The 20,732-nt window shown below is 38.6% G+C and overlaps 1 protein-coding gene across 1 annotated transcript in view; it reads right to left on the reverse strand.

The window, feature by feature from the left end:
* Positions 1–1,474: 1,474 nt before the first annotated feature.
* Positions 1,475–20,732, reverse strand: part of LOC110453196 — a 35,955-nt gene continuing 16,697 nt past the window's right edge. The window contains exons 2-4 of the mRNA XM_021502049.1: positions 16,747–16,815; positions 14,591–14,677; positions 1,475–2,706 (exon numbers count right to left, since the gene is read on the reverse strand). Of these exons, the coding sequence (XP_021357724.1) occupies positions 2,650–2,706; positions 14,591–14,677; positions 16,747–16,815 (213 nt within the window). The 3' untranslated portion in view covers positions 1,475–2,649. The remainder of the gene's footprint in view (positions 2,707–14,590; positions 14,678–16,746; positions 16,816–20,732) is intronic.

Here is a 20,732-nt window from a genome sequence, read left to right on the forward strand (position 1 = left end):
TTTTGTGATTAGCCCTAAAATTCATTTGCATAACTAAGGACCATGGGGAACCTACATGTGAGATTTGAGAAAGATCCCTTCAGTACTTTCCGAGAAATAGTGCTAACAAGAATTGTTCAAGGCCGGACGGAATAACGGACGGATGACAAAACACGAATGCAGGGTGATTTGAATAGCTCACCATCTGATGATGGTTGGCTTAAAACTAATATCAACATGAAGTCATCAGATTTTCAATTCAACAACAGATTTTTATTTTAAATTCCAAATAAATATTATCATGCATCATCTATCACATAGATGTTATTTTTTCGTACATCGTTTTCTCCCATGACAGGATAAAAATATCACGCATATTCTCGGCAATCATCCTCAATCTAAATCATACAGATTACATCAAAGTTTATGTTTACTGTAAATATGGTAAAGATTTGTGGTTGTTTTTGTTGTTGTATCACTGTTACAACTTTAACACAATGACAAACATTTCCAGTCATGATACACTACATACCTATTATTCTTAACATAACAAGAGGCCCATGGGCCTTAATGGTCACCTGATATATTTATACAGAGAGTTGATTTTGTTTTTAACACGAACAGAAATATTATTCAGTGACAAAAAACAATAAAACCACCTTATTCAATATCTAGCATACATATTTAAGACTAAAAAGTATTTGAAACTAGCACCTCTGATTCTAAACAAGGAAAATGAAGAAATTTTAGCACACTGACTCCTTTGGGCCCCACCCTACAGCCCTTGGGGGTAAGGCTGGCTCAAAATTTTCAAGTATCAAACTGTCAACTCAGGGTTATAATTCCAATCAAGTTATTAACATGTAATATTCAAAGTATCATTTGTCATTATAAACCATATTCAATTTTGCCCCCCCTCCTTCCCCAGGGGGTAAACGTGAGACCCTAGGGTCATAAACCTTAAGACCCTTCCATCTATGAAGAGTGTTTGATTCTACCATATCTGGGTCTTTGAGAAGATTATTTTTTTTAATTTCAGTCAATTCAACCCTTTTTGGCCCCAACCATCAGCCCTGTGGGGTCAGTCAGGGCTCATATGTGCATACCATCAAACTGCTATCCAATACTGATAATGCTAACCTAAATTTAATTACTTACAATGGTAATTAACCAAATGTTGGTCCAAAATGTAATTTCCCTATATAAACTATAATAAAATTTACCCCCTCCCCAGGGGAAAACGTGTGACCCCAGGGTCAAGAAATTCACAATTTTGGTAAAGCACCTTAACACCCTTCCATCTATGAAGAGTATTTGATTCTACCATATCTTGGTCTTGAGAAGAAGATTTTTGAAATTTTAGTCAATTTGACCCTTTTTGGCCCTGCCCCTCAGGCCCCTGGGGGCCGGGGACCAAACCGTCAACTATTTTTGTTGACCTTTGGCCATGGAAGGTTTCTGCAAAATTTCATTGAAACTGGTTCAGGGGTTTTGGAGAAGAAGTCGAAAATGTAAATTGTTTACGGACGCACGACGCCGGACAAAAGGCGATCGCAATAGGTCACTTGAGACTTTGTCTCAGGTGACCTAAAAATTCAACACTGCATGAAATTCATACACTTGTATATTCCCTCATAACCATGAAAATATACCTTGAGTAAAATAAAAACTATGCAGTATCCTATTTCACCTAATAAGCCCACCTGTCATTTAAAACTTCAATCTTGCTTTTTTAAAGAGATGAAGCTTGCATAAGTCGCTCAAAAACTTATATATATATCAATCAAAATATTCTTACATTGTCAAGATGAGAAATCCAGAGCCATTGTTATAAAGGAAATACATGCATTTTTTCTGAAAGAAACCAGCAATTCATGAATGTTCTTTACCTAAGCATTACATTTAGGCAAAAGAGAATAATGACCGTTTTCAATGCACCGCTCAAAAATAGACATGTAGGTGCTTCATATTCTGTAAAATTCTGTTATAAACTTTATTTTTTCAGACATAAATATATAAATATTGCTTATCTTAAATACCTAAAGAAAGAACATTGAGAAAGTCATTCTAACTTATGCTGGGAAAGCAAGAAACAAATGTTTCTTTATATTTAGTTATAAATGCACCACATTTACACGATTTTGTGAGAGCAAACTGAGGCTGAGGGAGTATCAGGTCAAATACGATAGGTTATATATCTGACCACACAACCACTTCCTGTAACATACAAGCACGTGTGATACGGAACATGTAACATAGGCAATATTTATCACAGTTACAAACTTCCTTGTCACCATATTAGATTTTCAAGATCACTTACAAGAATTTAATCTCTGTTACACTGCATACACATTTTTCAGACATCTGTCTCATCCTCAAACAGACAAACAAGTCTAAATTATACTACCCAGTAAAAGTCTAAGGGAAGCGTTTCAATAAGGGGAGGCAATAATTTCAGTTGAGCTTCAATTTGATATTTTGATCAAATATGCCTTTAAAGGGTTGCAGCATTGAAGAATTTGGTCCCAGTGTTAGCTCAGCAGCGTGACCCAGTCCAGACCCTGTCCTCTGTACCATTACCCGGGTAAAGCCACGATTACATGTCACTTAGTGATGGGCACGTTTTCCCAGTCCTCCGTACCATTACCCGGGTAAAGCCACGATTACATGTCACTTAGTGATGGGTACGTTTTCCCAGTCCTCGGTGTTAAGAGATTTCTTTATATTCTGTTAACGAAAAAGAATGCATTCTATCATATAAAGCACACATAAATATCATGCCACAAAAACCAAACAGTTTTCAAATCTCTATTGTTTTCCCTTCATTTTTTCTACCATATAGTTGTCTTTACTGGAAGTTCTACTATGAAGTTGATCTGAATGTTTCATTGTTCAAATCTAAAAACACTGACACTGTCACAATGGTTAGTTATAAACAATGTGTTGGACTCTCTGATATTTGTTATAATCAAGTGAACTATTAACTATGTGGTCAGTATGACCTATCTTGAAAGTGGCATTTAACATCATTGAACAGCATTTAGTGTAAACAAGACAATGTCATTTTTTGGCAGAGAAATGTAAGCTAGAACAATTTCTGATAGTAGTTGCCTTATAGTAGAGAAACATAAGATAGTAGTTGCATTATAGTAGAAAAACATAAGATAGTAGTTGCCTTATAGTGGAGCAATATAAGATAGTAGTTGCCTTATAGTAGAGAAACATAAGATAGTAGATATAATGCCTTATAGTACAGCAATATAAGATAGTAGATATAATGCCTTATAGTATGGCAATATAATATAGTAGTTGCCTTTTAGTAGAGCAATTTCAGATAGTTGTTGCCTTTTAGTATAGCAATTTACAATGCAAACGAGATTACATGAGCTGGATAAAATTATAACAAAATAGTTTCAACAAGGTTTGAATTTGGATTTAAACTTAAACAAACCATCTGGTATGTACATCTCAAAATGGCAACAGGAAAGATTATTCACATCTAGCATATCTTACGATGAAGATCTCTCTCCTTGCTTATGATGAAGATCTCTTTTTACTCAAGATGGAGATCTCTTTCATTAGTTACGATGGAGATCTCTCTTTACTTACGATAAATCTCTCTTGTTACTTACGATGGAGATCTCTCTCACTTATCATGGAGATCTCTCTTTACTCATGATGGAGATCTCTTTTGTTACTAACGATGGAGATCTCTCTTTTCTTATGTTGGAGATCTCTCGTTACTTACGATGGAGATCTCTCTCCTTAAACATGATGGAGATCTCTCTTCTTACTAGATCTCTCCTTACTTACGATGGAGATCTCTCTCGTAAGTATATGATGGAGATCTCTTTCCTTAATTATGATGGAGATCTCTCCTCACTGATGATGGAGATCTCTCTTTACTCATGATGGTGATCTCTCTCTCCTTACTTACAATGTAGATCTCTCCTTGCTTATGATGAAGATCTCACTCCTCACTTAGGATGGAGATCTCTTTTTATTCATGATGGAGATCTCTTTCGTTAGTTACGATGGAGATCTCTCTTACTTACAATGGAGATCTCTCGTTACTTACGATAGAGATCTCTCTCCTTAAATATGATGGAGATTTCTCTTCTTACTAGATCTCTCCTTACGATGGAGATCTCTCTCCATACTAGATCTCTCCTTACTTGCGATGGAGATATCTCTCGTAAGTATATGATGGAGATCTCTCTCCTTAATTATGATTGAGATCTCTCTCCTCACTTATGATGGAGATATCTCTACTAACTTATGATGGATAGATCTTCCCTTACTCACGATGGAGATCTCTCTCCTTACTTATGATGGAGATCTCTCTCCTCACTTATGATGGAGATCTCTCTCCTCACTTATGATGAAGATCTCTCTTTATTCATGATGGAGATCTCTTTCGTTACTTGTAATGGAGATCTCTCTCCTTACTTATGATGGAGATCTCTCTCCTTACTAGATCTCTTCTTACCTTCGATGGAGATCTCTTCCCTTACTTATTTATGGAGATCTCTCTAATTACTTACTAATGGAGATATCTCTCTTTACTTATGATGGTGATCTCTCTCCTTACAAGATATCTCCTTACTTACGATGGAGATCTCTCTCCTCACTTATAATGGAGATCTCTCTCCTCTTTTATGATGGAGATCTCTCTCCTCACTTACGATGGAGATCTCTCTCCTTAGTTATGATGTATATCTCTCTCCTTACTTACAATGGAGATCTCTTTACTTACGATGGAGATCTCTCACACTTATCATGGAGATCTCTCTTTACTCATGATGGAGATCTCTTTTGTTACTTACGATGGAGATCTCTCATTACTTAGGATGGAGATCACTCACATTACTTACGATGGAGATCTCTCTCCTTAATTATGATGGAGATCTCTCTTCTTACTAGATCTCTACTTACTTACGATGGAGATCTCTCTCGTAAGTATATGATTGAGATCTCTCTCCTTAATTATGATTGAGATATCTCTACTAACTTATGATGGAGTGATCTTCCCTTACTTACGATGGAGATCTCTCTCCTTACTTATGATGGAGTTTTCTCTCCTCACTTATGATGAAGATCTCTCTTTACTCATGATGGAGATCTCTTTCGTTACTTGTGATGGAGATCTCTCTCCTTACTTACGATGGAGATCTCTCTCCTTACTCGATCTCTCCTTACCTATGATGGAGATATCTTCCCTTACTTATTTATGGGGATCTCTCTCCTTACTTACTAATGGAGATCTCTCTCTTTACTTACGATGGAGATCTCTCTCATCACTTATGATGGAGATCTCTCTCCTCACTTACGATGGAGATCTCTCTCCTTAGTTATGATGGATATCTCTCTCCTTAGTTATGATGGAGATCTCTTTTGTTACTTACGATGGAGATCTCTCTCCTCACTTACGATGGAGATCTCTCTCCTTACTAGCGATGGAAATCTCTCTTTTTACTTACGATGGAGATCTCTCTCGTTACTTACGATGGAGATCTCTCTCCTTAATTATGATGGAGATCTTTCTCCTTACTTACTCATGGAGATATCTCTCCTCACTTATGATGGAGATCTCTCTCCTCACTTATGATGGAGATCTCTCTCCTCACTTATCATGGAGATATCTCCTCACTTATGATGGAGATCTCTCTCCTCACTTATGATTGAGATCTCTCTCCTCACTTATGATGGAGATCTCTCTCATTACTTACAATGGAGATCTCTCTCCTCACTTATGATGGAGAGATCTCTCCTCACTTATGATGGAGATCTCTCTCCTCACTTATGATGGAGATCTCTCTCCTTACTTACTTACAAAGGAGATCTCTCTCCTCACTTATGATGGAGAGATCTTCCCTTACTTACGATGGAGATATCTCTCCTTACTTATGATAAAAATCTCTCTCCTTACTTACTTACAATGGAGATCTCTCTCCTCACTTATGATGGAGATCTCTCTCCTCACTTATGATGGAGATCTCTCTCCTCACTTATGATGGAGATCTCTCTCCTCACTTATGATGGAGATCTCTCTCCTCACTTATGATGGAGATCTCTCTCCTCACTTATGATGGAGATCTCTCTCCTCACTTATGATGGAGATCTCTCTCCTCACTTATGATGGAGATCTCTCTCCTCACTTATGATGGAGATCTCTCTCCTCACTTATGATGGAGATCTCTCTCCTCACTTATGATGGAGATCTCTCTCCTCACTTATGATGGAGATCTCTCTCCTCACTTATGATGGAGATCTCTCTCCTCACTTATGATGGAGATCTCTCTCCTCACTTATGATGGAGATCTCTCTCCTCACTTATGATGGAGATCTCTCTCCTCACTTATGATGGAGATCTCTCTCCTCACTTATGATGGAGATCTCTCTCCTCACTTATGATGGAGATCTCTCTCCTCACTTATGATGGAGATCTCTCTCCTCACTTATGATGGAGATCTCTCTCCTTACTTATGATGGAGATCTCTCTCCTCACTTATGATGGAGATCTCTCTCCTCACTTATGATGGAGATCTCTCTCCTCACTTATGATGGAGATCTCTCTCCTCACTTATGATGGAGATCTCTCTCCTCACTTATGATGGAGATCTCTCTCCTCACTTATGATGGAGATCTCTCTCCTCACTTATGATGGAGATCTCTCTCCTCACTTATGATGGAGATCTCTCTCCTCACTTATGATGGAGATCTCTCTCCTCACTTATGATGGAGATCTCTCTCCTCACTTATGATGGAGATCTCTCTCCTCACTTATGATGGAGATCTCTCTCCTCACTTATGATGGAGATCTCTCTCCTCACTTATGATGGAGATCTCTCTCCTCACTTATGATGGAGATCTCTCTCCTCACTTATGATGGAGATCTCTCTCCTCACTTATGATGGAGATCTCTCTCCTCACTTATGATGGAGATCTCTCTCCTCACTTATGATGGAGATCTCTCTCCTTACTTACTTATGAAGATATCTCTCCTCACTTATGATGGAGATCTCTCTCCTCACTTATGATGGAGATCTCTCTCCTCACTTATGATGGAGATCTCTCTCCTCACTTATGATGGAGATCTCTCTCCTCACTTATGATGGAGATCTCTCTCCTCACTTATGATGGAGATCTCTCTCCTCACTTATGATGGAGATCTCTCTCCTCACTTATGATGGAGATCTCTCTCCTCACTTATGATGGAGATCTCTCTCCTCACTTATGATGGAGATCTCTCTCCTCACTTATGATGGAGATCTCTCTCCTCACTTATGATGGAGATCTCTCTCCTCACTTATGATGGAGATCTCTCTCCTCACTTATGATGGAGATCTCTCTCCTCACTTATGATGGAGATCTCTCTCCTCACTTATGATGGAGATCTCTCTCCTCACTTATGATGGAGATCTCTCTCCTCACTTATGATGGAGATCTCTCTCCTCACTTATGATGGAGATCTCTCTCCTCACTTATCATGGAGATATCTCTCCTCACTTATGATGGAGATCTCTCTCCTCACTTATGATGGAGATCTCTCTCCTCACTTATGATGGAGATCTCTCTCCTCACTTATGATGGAGATCTCTCTCCTCACTTATGATGGAGATCTCTCTCCTCACTTATGATGGAGATCTCTCTCCTCACTTATGATGGAGATCTCTCTCCTCACTTATGATGGAGATCTCTCTCCTCACTTATGATGGAGATCTCTCTCCTCACTTATGATGGAGATCTCTCTCGTTACTTATGATGGAGATCTCTCTCGTTACTTACAATGGTGATCTCTCTCCTCACTTATGATGGAGATCTCTCTCCTCACTTATGATGGAGATCTCTCTCCTCACTTATGATGGAGATCTCTCTCGTTACTTATGATGGAGATCTCTCTCGTTACTTACAATGGTGATCTCTCTCCTCACTTATGATGGAGATCTCTCTCGTTACTTACAATGGTGATCTCTCTCCTCACTTATGATGGAGATCTCTCTCGTTACTTACAATGGTGATCTCTCTCCTCACTTATGATGGAGATCTCTCTCCTCACTTATGATGGAGATCTCTCTCCTTACTTACAATGGAGATCTCTCTCCTCACTTATCATGGAGATCTCTCTCCTTACTTACTTATGGAGATATCTCTCCTCACTTATGATGGAGATCTCTCTCGTTACTTACAATGGTGATCTCTCTCCTCACTTATGATGGAGATCTCTCTCGTTACTTACAATGGTGATCTCTCTCCTCACTTATGATGGAGATCTCTCTCCTCACTTATGATGGAGATCTCTCTCGTTACTTACAATGGAGATCTCTCTCCTCACTTATGATGGAGATCTCTCTCGTTACTTACAATGGTGATCTCTCTCCTCACTTATGATGGAGATCTCTCTCCTCACTTATGATGGAGATCTCTCTCGTTACTTACAATGGAGATCTCTCTCCTCACTTATCATGGAGATCTCTCTCGTTACTTACTTATGGAGATATCTCTCCTCACTTATGATGGAGATCTCTCTCGTTACTTACAATGGTGATCTCTCTCCTCACTTATGATGGAGATCTCTCTCGTTACTTACAATGGTGATCTCTCTCCTCACTTATGATGGAGATCTCTCTCCTTACTTACAATGGTGATCTCTCCTCAATTATGATGGAGATCTCTCTCCTCACTTATGATGGAGATCTCTCTCCTCACTTATGATGGAGATCTCTCTCGTTACTTACAATGGAGATCTCTCTCCTCACTTATGATGGAGATCTCTCTCCTCACTTATGATGGAGATCTCTCTCCTCACTTATGATGGAGATCTCTCTCCTCACTTATGATGGAGATCTCTCTCCTCACTTATGATGGAGATCTCTCTCCTCACTTATGATGGAGATCTCTCTCCTCACTTATGATGGAGATCTCTCTCCTCACTTATGATGGAGATCTCTCTCCTCACTTATGATGGAGATCTCTCTCCTCACTTATGATGGAGATCTCTCTCCTCACTTATGATGGAGATCTCTCTCCTCACTTATGATGGAGATCTCTCTCCTCACTTATGATGGAGATCTCTCTCCTCACTTATGATGGAGATCTCTCTCCTCACTTATGATGGAGATCTCTCTCCTCACTTATGATGGAGATCTCTCTCCTCACTTATGATGGAGATCTCTCTCCTCACTTATGATGGAGATCTCTCTCCTCACTTATGATGGAGATCTCTCTCCTCACTTATGATGGAGATCTCTCTCCTCACTTATGATGGAGATCTCTCTCCTCACTTATGATGGAGATCTCTCTCCTCACTTATGATGGAGATCTCTCTCCTCACTTATGATGGAGATCTCTCTCCTCACTTATGATGGAGATCTCTCTCCTCACTTATGATGGAGATCTCTCTCCTCACTTATGATGGAGATCTCTCTCCTCACTTATGATGGAGATCTCTCTCCTCACTTATGATGGAGATCTCTCTCCTCACTTATGATGGAGATCTCTCTCCTCACTTATGATGGAGATCTCTCTCCTCACTTATGATGGAGATATCTCTCCTCACTTATGATGGAGATCTCTCTCCTCACTTATGATGGAGATCTCTCTCCTCACTTATGATGGAGATCTCTCTCCTCACTTATGATGGAGATCTCTCTCCTCACTTATGATGGAGATCTCTCTCCTCACTTATGATGGAGATCTCTCTCCTCACTTATGATGGAGATCTCTCTCCTCACTTATGATGGAGATCTCTCTCCTCACTTATGATGGAGATCTCTCTCCTCACTTATGATGGAGATCTCTCTCCTCACTTATGATGGAGATCTCTCTCGTTACTTACAATGGAGATCTCTCTCTTCACTTATGATGGAGATCTTTCTCCTTACTTATGAAGATATCTCTCCATACTTATGATGGAGATCTCTCTAGTTACTTACAATGGTGATATCTCTCCTCAATTATGATGGAGATATCTCTCCTCACTTATGATGAAGATATCTCTCCTCACTAATGATGGAGATCTCTCTCCTCGCTTATGATGGAGATCTTTCTCCTTTCTTATGAAGATATCTCTCCATACTTATGATGAAGATATCTCTCCTCACTTATAATGGAGATCTCTTTCCTCTTTTATGATGGAGATCTATCTCCTCACTAATGATCGAGATCTCTCTCCTCACTTATAATGGAGATCTCTTTCCTCTTTTATGATGGAGATCTATCTCCTCACTAATGATCGAGATCTCTCTCCTCACTTATAATGGAGATCTCTCTCGTTACTTATGATGGAGATCTCTCTCCCTACTTACGTATGTAGATATCTCTCCTCACTTATGATGAAGATCTCTCTCGTTACTTACAATGGAGATCTCTCTCCTCACTTATGATGGAGATATCTCTCCTCACTTTTGATGGAGATCTCTCTCCTCACTTATGATGGAGATATCTCTCCTCACTTATGATGAAGATATCTCTCCTCACTAATGATGGAGATCTCTCTCCTCACTTATGATGGAGATCTCTCTCCCTACTTACTTATGAAGATATCTCTCCTCACTTATGATGGAGATCTCTCTCCTCACTTATGATGGAGATCTCTCTCGTTACTTTCGCTCTCCTTACTTTTGATGGAGTACAATGGTGATATCTCTCCTCAATTATGATGGAGATATCTCTCCTCACTTATGATGGAGATCGCTCTCCTTACTTTTGATGGAGACCTCTCTCCTCACTTATGATGGAGATATCTCTCCTCACCAATGATGGAGATCTCTCTCGTTACTAACAATGGAGATCTCTCTCCTCACTTATGATAGAGATATCTCTCCTCACTTATGATGTAGATCTCTCTCGTTACTTACAATGGTGATAGCTCTCCTCACTTATGATGGAGATATCTCCCCTCACTTATGAAGGGGATATCTCTCCCTCTCTCGTTACTTATGATGGAGATCTCTCTAGTTACTTACAATGGTGATATCTCTCCTCAATTATGATGGAGTTATCTCTCCTCACTTATGATGGACATCTCTCTCCTTACTTACTTATGAAGATATCTCTCCTCCCTTCTGATGGAGATCTCTCTCGTTACTCATGATGGAGATCTCTCTCCTCACTTATCATGGAGATCTCTCTCCTCACTTATCATGGAGATCTCTCTCGTTACTTACTTATGGAGATATCTCTCCTCACTTATGAAGGGGATATCTCTCCCTCTCTCGTTACTTATGATGGAGATCTCTCTAGTTACTTACAATGGTGATATCTCTCCTCAATTATGATGGAGTTATCTCTCCTCACTTATGATGGAGATATCTCTTCTCACTTATGATGGAGATCTCTCCCCTTACTTATGAAGATATCTCTCCTTACTTACGATGGAGGACTTTCTCCTCACTTATGATGGAGATCTCCCTCGTTACTTACAATGGAGATATCTCTCCTCACTTATGATAGAGATATCTCTCCTCACTTATGATTGAGATATCTCTCGTTACTTATGATGGAGATCTCTCGTTACTTACAATGGTGATCTCTCCTCAATTATGATGGAGTTATCTCTCCTCACTTATGATGGACATCTCTTTCCTTACTTACTTATGAAGATATCTCTCCTTACTTACGATGGAGGACTTTCTCCTCACTTATGATGGAGATCGCTCTCCTTACTTTTGATGGAGACCTCTCTCCTCACTTATGATGGAGATATCTCTTCTCACTTATGATGGAGATCTCTCCCCTTACTTATGAAGATATCTCTCCTCACTAATGATGGAGATCTCTCTCCTCACTTATCATGGAGATCTCTCTCCTCACTTATGATAGAGATCTCTCTCATTACTTACAATGGGGATATCTCTCCTTACTTATGATGGAGATCTCTCTAGTTACTTACAATGGTGATATCTCTCCTCAATTATGATGGAGATATCTCTCCTCACTTTTGATGGAGATCTCTCTCCTCACTTATGATAGAGATCTCTCTCATTACTTACAATGGGGATATCTCTCCTTACTTATGATGGAGATCTCTCTAGTTACTTACAATGGTGATATCTCTCCTCAATTATGATGGAGTTATCTCTCCTCACTTATGATGGAGATATCTCTCCTCACTTATGAAGGGGATATCTCTCTTCACTTATGATGGAGATCTTTCTCCTTACTTACTTGTGAAGATATCTCTCCATACTTATGATGTAGATCTCTCTCCTCGCTTATGATGGAGATCTCTCTCGTTACTTAGAATGGAGATCTCTCTCCTCACTTATCATGGAGATCTCTCTCGTTCCTTACTTATGGAGATATCTCTCCTCACTTATGATGGCGATATCTCTCCTCACTTATGAAGGGGATATCTCTCCTCACTTAGGATGGAGATCTCTCTCATTACTTACAATGGGGATATCTCTCCTTACTTATGATGGAGATCTCTCTCCTCGCTTATGATGGAGATCTCTCTCCTCCCTTATGATGGAGATATCTCTCCTCACTTATGAAGGGGATATCTCTCTTCACTTATGATGGAGATCTTTCTCCTTACCTAATTATGGAGATATCTCTCCTCACTTATGATTGAGATATCTCTCGTTACTTATGATGGAGATCTCTCTAGTTACTTACAATGGTGATATCTCTCCTCAATTATGATGGAGATATCTCTCCTCACTTTTGATGGAGATCTCTATCCTCACTTATCATGAAGATATCTCTCCTCACTTATAATGGAGATCTCTCTCGTTACTTACTTATGGAGATATCTCTCCTCACTTATGAAGGGGATATCTCTCTTCACTTATGATGGAGATCTTTCTCCTTACCTAATTATGGAGATATCTCTCCTCACTTATGAAGGGGATATCTCTCTTCACTTATGATGGAGATCTTTCTCCTTACCTAATTATGGAGATATCTCTCCTCACTTATGATAGAGATCTCTCTCCTCACTTATGATAGAGATATCTCTCCTCACTTATGATGAAGATATCTCTCCTCACTTATGATAGAGATATCTCTCCTCACTTATGAAGGGGATATCTCTCCTCACTTAGGATGGAGATCTCTCTCATTACTTACAATGGAGAGATCTCTCCTTACTTATGATGGAGATCTCTCTAGTTACTTACAATGGTGATATCTCTCCTCAATTATGATGGAGATATCTATCCTCACTTATGATGGAGATCTCCCTCGTTACTTACAATGGAGATATCTCTCCTTACTTATGATGGAGATCTCTCTCGTTTCTTACAATGGTGATCTCTCTCCTCACTAATGATGGAGATCTTTCTCCTTACCTAATTATGGAGATATCTCTCCTCACTTATGATGGCGATCTCTCTCATTACTTACAATGGGGATATCTCTCCTTACTTATGATGGAGATCTCTCTAGTTACTTACAATGGTGATATCTCTCCTCAATTATGATGGAGTTATCTCTCCTCACTTATGATGGACATCTCTCTCCTTACTTACTTATGAAGATATCTCTCCATACTTATGATGTAGATCTCTCTCCTCGCTTATGATGGAGATCTCTCTCGTTACTAACAATGGAGATCTCTCTCCTCACTTATGATGGAGATATCTCTCCTCACCAATGATGGAGATCTCTCTCGTTACTTAGAATGGAGATCTCTCTCCTCACTTATCATGGAGATATCTCTCCTCACTTATGATTGAGATCTCTCTCGTTACTTATGATGGAGATCTCTCGTTACTTACAATGGTGATAGCTCTCCTCACTTATGATGGAGATATCTCCCCTCACTTATGAAGGGGATATCTCTCCCTCTCTCGTTACTTATGATGGAGATCTCTCTAGTTACTTACAATGGTGATATCTCTCCTCAATTATGATGGAGTTATCTCTCCTCACTTATGATGGAGATCTCTCCCCTTACTTATGAAGATATCTCTCCATACTTATGATGTAGATCTCTCTCCTCGCTTATGATGGAGATCTCTCTCCTCGCTTATGATGGAGATCTCTCTCGTTACTAACAATGGAGATCTCTCTCCTCACTTATGATAGAGATATCTCTCCTCACTTATGATGGAGATATCTCTCCTCACTTATGAAGGGGATATCTCTCCTCACTTATGATGGAGATCTCTCTCATTACTTACAATGGAGATATCTCTCCTTACTTATGATGGAGATCTCTCTTTACTTAAGATGGAGATCTCTCTCGTTACTTACGATGGAGATCTCTCTCCTTACTAGATCTCTCCTTACTTACGATGGAGAGATCTCCATATGATCTTTAACTCACAACAACATCACGCACTTTCTCCATGCTGGACTTCTGAAGGTGATGTAATATATACAAAAGCTTACATTGTTTGAAACCTTTAAGTTTTCTCCCATAGAATGATCAGCATGGTTTTCTACGTATATATGTATGTTAACATTCCTAGAATTACACATATTTGTTTCTTTAATGCCAGCTTCACTTGTTGGTATGTTTTAAGTTACCATCATAGATACAGCTGTATAAGGCTTACAACTGCAAACATAAAAACTTTGCTGTTGTCTGAAAATCTTTTTAACTTGGTCAACTGATCATTGTAAGGGAGGTCTTTTTATCTCCAATTTCTACTATAGGTACCTTTAATTCTTCTTCCAACTCTGCTGAGGCCAAATCTGTATCTATATCAATCCCTGCTGCCAACATCTCCTCTTTGGTTGGCACATTCTGCAATGGAATTTTTCTTCTTAAAGAAACATATCTTATTTCATGAACAAGTAAACCTAATAAGGTGATTTGTCTGTTTCATGGTTCGATTTCTGAAAAATGTTAGGTTGCTAGGTAGAGAAATGTTTTAACTTTGTTTTTACATAAACTGTATAGCAAAAGAAACTCCATGTTAATAGGGCTTGTCTGAAATTGGTTAAAAACTTAAACTATGAAAAAGTAGGGGTTTTAGGTAAAAACAGAAACCTGTTTTTGGCTTTATGCAAATGTTTTACACAATTAAAATCTTAGTGTAAAGAAATAGCCCTTTGATGTGAACCGACAAATTCCTAATTATAATCTGAACTAGTCCTTATCTGAACGAGCTATAGTACATTCCTGATCTGAACCAGTATATTACTGGTTTGCACCAGTCTTAATCTGACCCACTATCTTCTTGTTCTGAACCAGTAAATTCCTTGGTTAAACCAGTCTTGGTCTGAACCAGTACATTCCTTGGTTAAACCAGTCTTGGTCTGAACCAGTACATTCCTTGGTTAAACCAGTCTTGGTCTGAACCAGTACATTCCTTGGTTGAACCAGTCTTGTTCTGAACCAGTAAATTCCTTGGTTAAACCAGTCTTGGTCTGAACCAGTAAATTCCTTGGTTAAACCAGTCTTGGTCTGAACCAGTACACTCCTTGGTTAAACCAGTCTTGGTCTGAACCAGTTAATTCCTTGGTTAAACCAGTCTTGGTCTGAACCAGTACATTCCTTGGTTAAACCAGTCTTGGTCTGAACCAGTTGTAAGTTCCTCATTTGAAGTAGTCCTAATCTAATCTTGTATATATATTTCTTATCTGAACCAGTACATTTCTGATTTAAACCAATCTGAACCGGTACATTCCTGTTTTAAACCAGTCCTCATCTGAACCAGTACATTTCTCATCTGAACCAGTCCTGATCTAATCTAGTACACACCTGATCTGGACCAGTTCTGATTTGAACCGGTACAATCCTGATCTGAACCAGAATATTCTGGACTGTTATTCTCTTAATATACATAATTCTTGTTATTCCAGGACAAGCTTTCAGTAAAGTTAGGACATTTAAAGGAATTGTAACAAGAAGTGGCTCTTTGGACATACTGAATTATTAAGTCTATCTACTTACAATTTCTTTTCTGGAAAATAACTTGTTCCCAAAAAATATTCTTAAATGGGGCTTCAAACACACATGAACTGTCACAAGGGTTGGAATGGGGTAAATTTAGAAAGTGAAGTCAGAAGATAAAAATATCCATACATTTATATCCTCTATAGAAGATACTATGCTTGGATTATGTATTTGCAGTCAAATCAATCAGAGCACACAATGACCGCTGAACATTTGCAAATCATGAACTTTTAATTTTGATTGGTTGATAATGTTATCAAATTCATTGGTAAAAAACGATTAATCTTTTACATGTGAGTTTGAGTGTGTTTGTACAGGGGTAGAAGAATGGTTTATTGTTGATTCAATTTCCTTTCAGGTATTTTGTAAGTTTAATTATATAAAATTATCATTAAAAATGTTTTTTATGAAATGCGGTTAACTGGGAATAACTTGGAAATGTTACAATCAAGCCAGGTGGCACTAATGCAAAATGGCTGACAAAAGGGACACTTAAGTCACATCTAATTATAAGACAAAAATCAGTTTACTTCAGTTTGACTTTTCATATACAAACTTATGAAGATGCATCATAACAACAAGAAACATGTCTAATGAAGCATAGATGCATATTTGAACATGTATTAAACAACATTTTTAATTTGCTGGTAACAATCATGAAAAGTTCATAGATAACTGTACAAACCACTTTGCCTTTCTCACTTAACTGTTTGGCAATTTACGACAAGCATGTCTCTTTATTGTCCATGCATTTATGGGACACAATCAAGGTCATTTTTTTGTCTTGACACTTTGAACCGACAAAACCTGCACACCAAAATCAAGTTTGCCTTTACAAAATAATTATTTGACTGTATCACACTGAATGTTTCAATTTGTATACAACAAGGTTAGGAAGTAGTTTTGATACCAACCAAAACGTCTTTAACAAAGCGTTTCTTTGAAATCCTTGACAGGAAAAATCCTCCAACAAACAAGGACATCTGAAAGAGAATGAAAATATTTAGTCACAGTATGCTTACATTACCAGCTATGATTTTAACTCATGGAGAGTGATAAAAGGGGCTTTATAAATGACCTGGAATATTTTTGTTTTAGTTTAAAATCTGCCAAATACAGTATATGTTTATCAAAAGAATACCAATAACGATAACTGGTATATACAATAACAGATCTGGACCCAGCCCAACACCAATAACGATAGCTGGTATAGTACAATAACAGATCTGGACCCAGCCAAATACCAATAACGATAGCTGGGATATCACAATAACAGATCTGGACCCAGCCCAATACCAAGAACGATAGCTGGTATATCAACATAACTGATCTGGACCCAGCCCAACACCAATAACGATAGCTGGGATATCACAATAACAGATCTGGACCCAGCCCAATACCAATAACGATAGCTGGTATATCACAATAACAGATCTGGACCCAGCCCAATACCAATAACGATAGCTGGTATATCAACATAACTGATCTGGACCCAGCCCAACACCAATAACGATAGCCGGTATAGCAACATAACTGATCTGGACTTAGCCCAACACCAATAACGATAGCCGGTAATGTGTATCACAATAAAATATCTGGACCCAGCCAAATACCAATAATGATAGCTGGTATACACAATAACAGATCTGGACCCAGCCCAATACCAATAACCATAGCTGGTATATCACAATAACAGGTCTGGACCCAGCCCAATACCAATAATGATAGCTGGTATATCACAATAACTGATCTGAACCTAGCCTAAAACCAATAACGATAGCTGGTATATCACCATAACAGATATGCACCCAGCCCAATACAAATAACGATAGCTGGTATATCAACATAACTGATCTGGACTTACCCCAACACCAATAACGATAGCTGGCATACCACAATAACAGATCTAGACCCAGCCCAATACCAATAACAATAGCTGGTATATCACAATAACAGGTCTGGACCCAGCCCAATACCAATAACGATAGCTGGTATATCACAATAACAAATCTGGACCCAGCCTAATACCAATAACGATAGCTGGTATATCACAATAACGGGTCTGGACCCAGCCCAATACCAATAACGATAGCTGGTATATTACAATAACTCATCTGGACCCAGCCCAATACCAATAACGATAGCTGGTATATCAAAATAACAGATCTGGACCCAGCCAAATACCAATAACGATAGCTGGTATATCACAATAACTGATCGGAAACCTGCCAAATACCAATAACGATAGCTAGTATATCACAATAACAGATCTAGACCCAGCCCAATACCAATAACGATAGCTGGTATATAACAATAACTTATCTGGACCCAGCCCAACACCAATAACGATAGCTGGTATATATCACAATAACAGGTCTGGACCCAGCCCAATACCAATAATGATAGCTGGTATATCACCATATATCACAATAATAGATCATGACCCAGCCAAATTTTAATAAAGATAGCTGGTATATCACAATAACTGATCTGGACCCAGCCAAATACCAATAACGATAGCTGGTATATCACAATAACAGATCTTGACCCAGCCCAATAGCTAGGCTGATTACTGTCTCTAACAGAATTTGTATAGAATTTGTATAAAGTTGTTTCCTAGATTCCACAGAAGTTTAAAAGTTGTGTGTCATTCCAGTGCATGTATAGTTATGTTGTGACGATGATTTCCTATCTACAGCTTTTCTCAAATAGCTGATAAACCTTTTTTTTTTTATTTCAAAGTAATTCAGACCTGATTTATCAGGGATAATTCTGCAAGGGTAACAAGAGATCCCAGAGGGATCTTGGCGCCCACCAATGTACCATCTTCATTAGTTCTTTGTCAGTTCGATCTTTTCTCTTCTTTCCTCTTATCTGTTTGATCAAGTCATGTTAACAGTAAATGCACCTTGAGGTAACTTTTGATCTAAACTTAATACTGATGTGTATGAAAGCCAACCTTCAAAGTGAGTTTGTCATTTTACATATTTACTAGTACAGTACTTAATGTGAAAGAAATAGAATCGATCATTGCAATATGAGAAAGATCTGTTTAGTTCTTCTTTTAATCCATTTTGTTTTTATGATCAGTCTCAAAATATAACATACACAACGAGGGATCAAGGGGAACCTACATTTAAAATTTGAGAAAGATCCCTCCCGTACTTCCTGAAAAATAGCGATAACAAACTTTCACTATCAAAATCCATGATGGCTGCCTGTTGGCCATATTGTTTATCTGATCAGTCTCTTAAATTGCCCTGCACAGCTAGGACCAAGGGGACCCTACATATAAAATTTATGAAAGATCCCTCTAGTTCTTCTGGAGCAATAGCGGTAACAAACCTAAAGTATCAAAATGGAAGATAGCAGCCTGTAGGCCATGTTGTTTATCCGATCAGTCTTAAAAGTTGCCCTGCACAGCTAGGAACAAGGGGAACCTACATATAAAATTTAAGAAAGATCCCTCTCGTTCTTCTGGAGAAACAGCGGTAACAAACCTAAACTATCAAAATCCAAGATAGCAGCCTGTCGGCCATGTTGTTTATCCGATCAGTCTCAATAGTTGCCCTGCACAGAAAATTACCAAGGGAAACCTACATATAAAATTTAAAAAAGATCCCTCTGTTACTTCTCGAGAAATAGCGATAACAAACTTTCACTATCAAAATCCAAGATGGCTGCCTGTCGGCCATGTTGTTTATCCGATCAGTCTCTTAAGTTGCCCTGCACAGCTAAGGACCAAGGGGAAGCTACATATAAAATTTGAGAAAGATCCCTCTGATAACTTACGAGAAATAGCAATAACAAACTTTCAATATCGAAATTCAAGATGGCCACCTGTTGGCTATTTCGTATAAATGATCAGTCTCAAAAGTAAACCTGCACAGCTAAGGACCAAGTAAACCCTACATATAAAATTTGAGAAAGATCCCTCTGATACTTCCCGAGAAATAGCGATAACAAACTTTCACTTTCAAAATCCAAGATGGCTGCCGGTCGGCCATGTTGTTTATCTGATCAGTCTCAAAAGTTGCCCTGCACAGCTAGGGACCAAGGGGAACCTACATATACAATTTGAGAAAGATCCCTCCGGTATTTCATGAGAAATAGCGATAACAAACTTACTATCAAAAACCAAGATGGCTGCCTGTTGGCCATGTTGTTTATCTGATCAGTCTCAAAAGTCTCAAAATATATAAAATTTGAGAAAGATTCCTCTGGTACTTCTTGAGAAATACTGATAACAAGAATTGTTTAAGGAGGGACCCGTACCACGGACCATGGATGCAGGTAGTCCGAATTATTCTGATGTTTTATCGCCTTTTTTTTATATCGGTCTGTCATTGATCAACGTCAGAACTCCGGCCCTCTATAATATGCGGGAAATAAGCGACCCGCTCCCGATTCTCTATATTATGCGGGAAATAAATGGCCCAGGTCACACTTCAAACGGATATTTTAGAAACAAATCGTCACTTTCACACACATGTCGCACATGGATCGAAAGATCTATTCTTTATGCACAAGATGAACATAAATTACTGTACATGCCTCAAACAACCAATACAATCACTAACAAGAGGCCCATGGGCCTTAACGGTCACCTGATATATTTATACAGAGAGTTGATTTTGTTTTTAACATGAACAGAAATATTATTCAAAGTGACAAAAAACAATAAAACCACCTTACTCAATATCTAGCATACAGATTTCAGACTAAAAAGGATTTGAAACTAGCACCTCTGATTCTTAACAAGGAAAATGAAGAAATTTTAGCACACTGACTCCTTTGAGCCCCACCCTACAGCCCTTGGGGGTAGGGCTGGCTCAAAATTTTCAAAGTATCAAACTGTCAATTCAAGGTTATAATTCCAATCAAGTTATTAACATGTAAT

This window comes from Mizuhopecten yessoensis, unplaced genomic scaffold, assembly GCF_002113885.1.
Source record: "Mizuhopecten yessoensis strain PY_sf001 unplaced genomic scaffold, ASM211388v2 scaffold7167, whole genome shotgun sequence".
Classification (NCBI taxonomy): domain Eukaryota; kingdom Metazoa; phylum Mollusca; class Bivalvia; order Pectinida; family Pectinidae; genus Mizuhopecten; species Mizuhopecten yessoensis.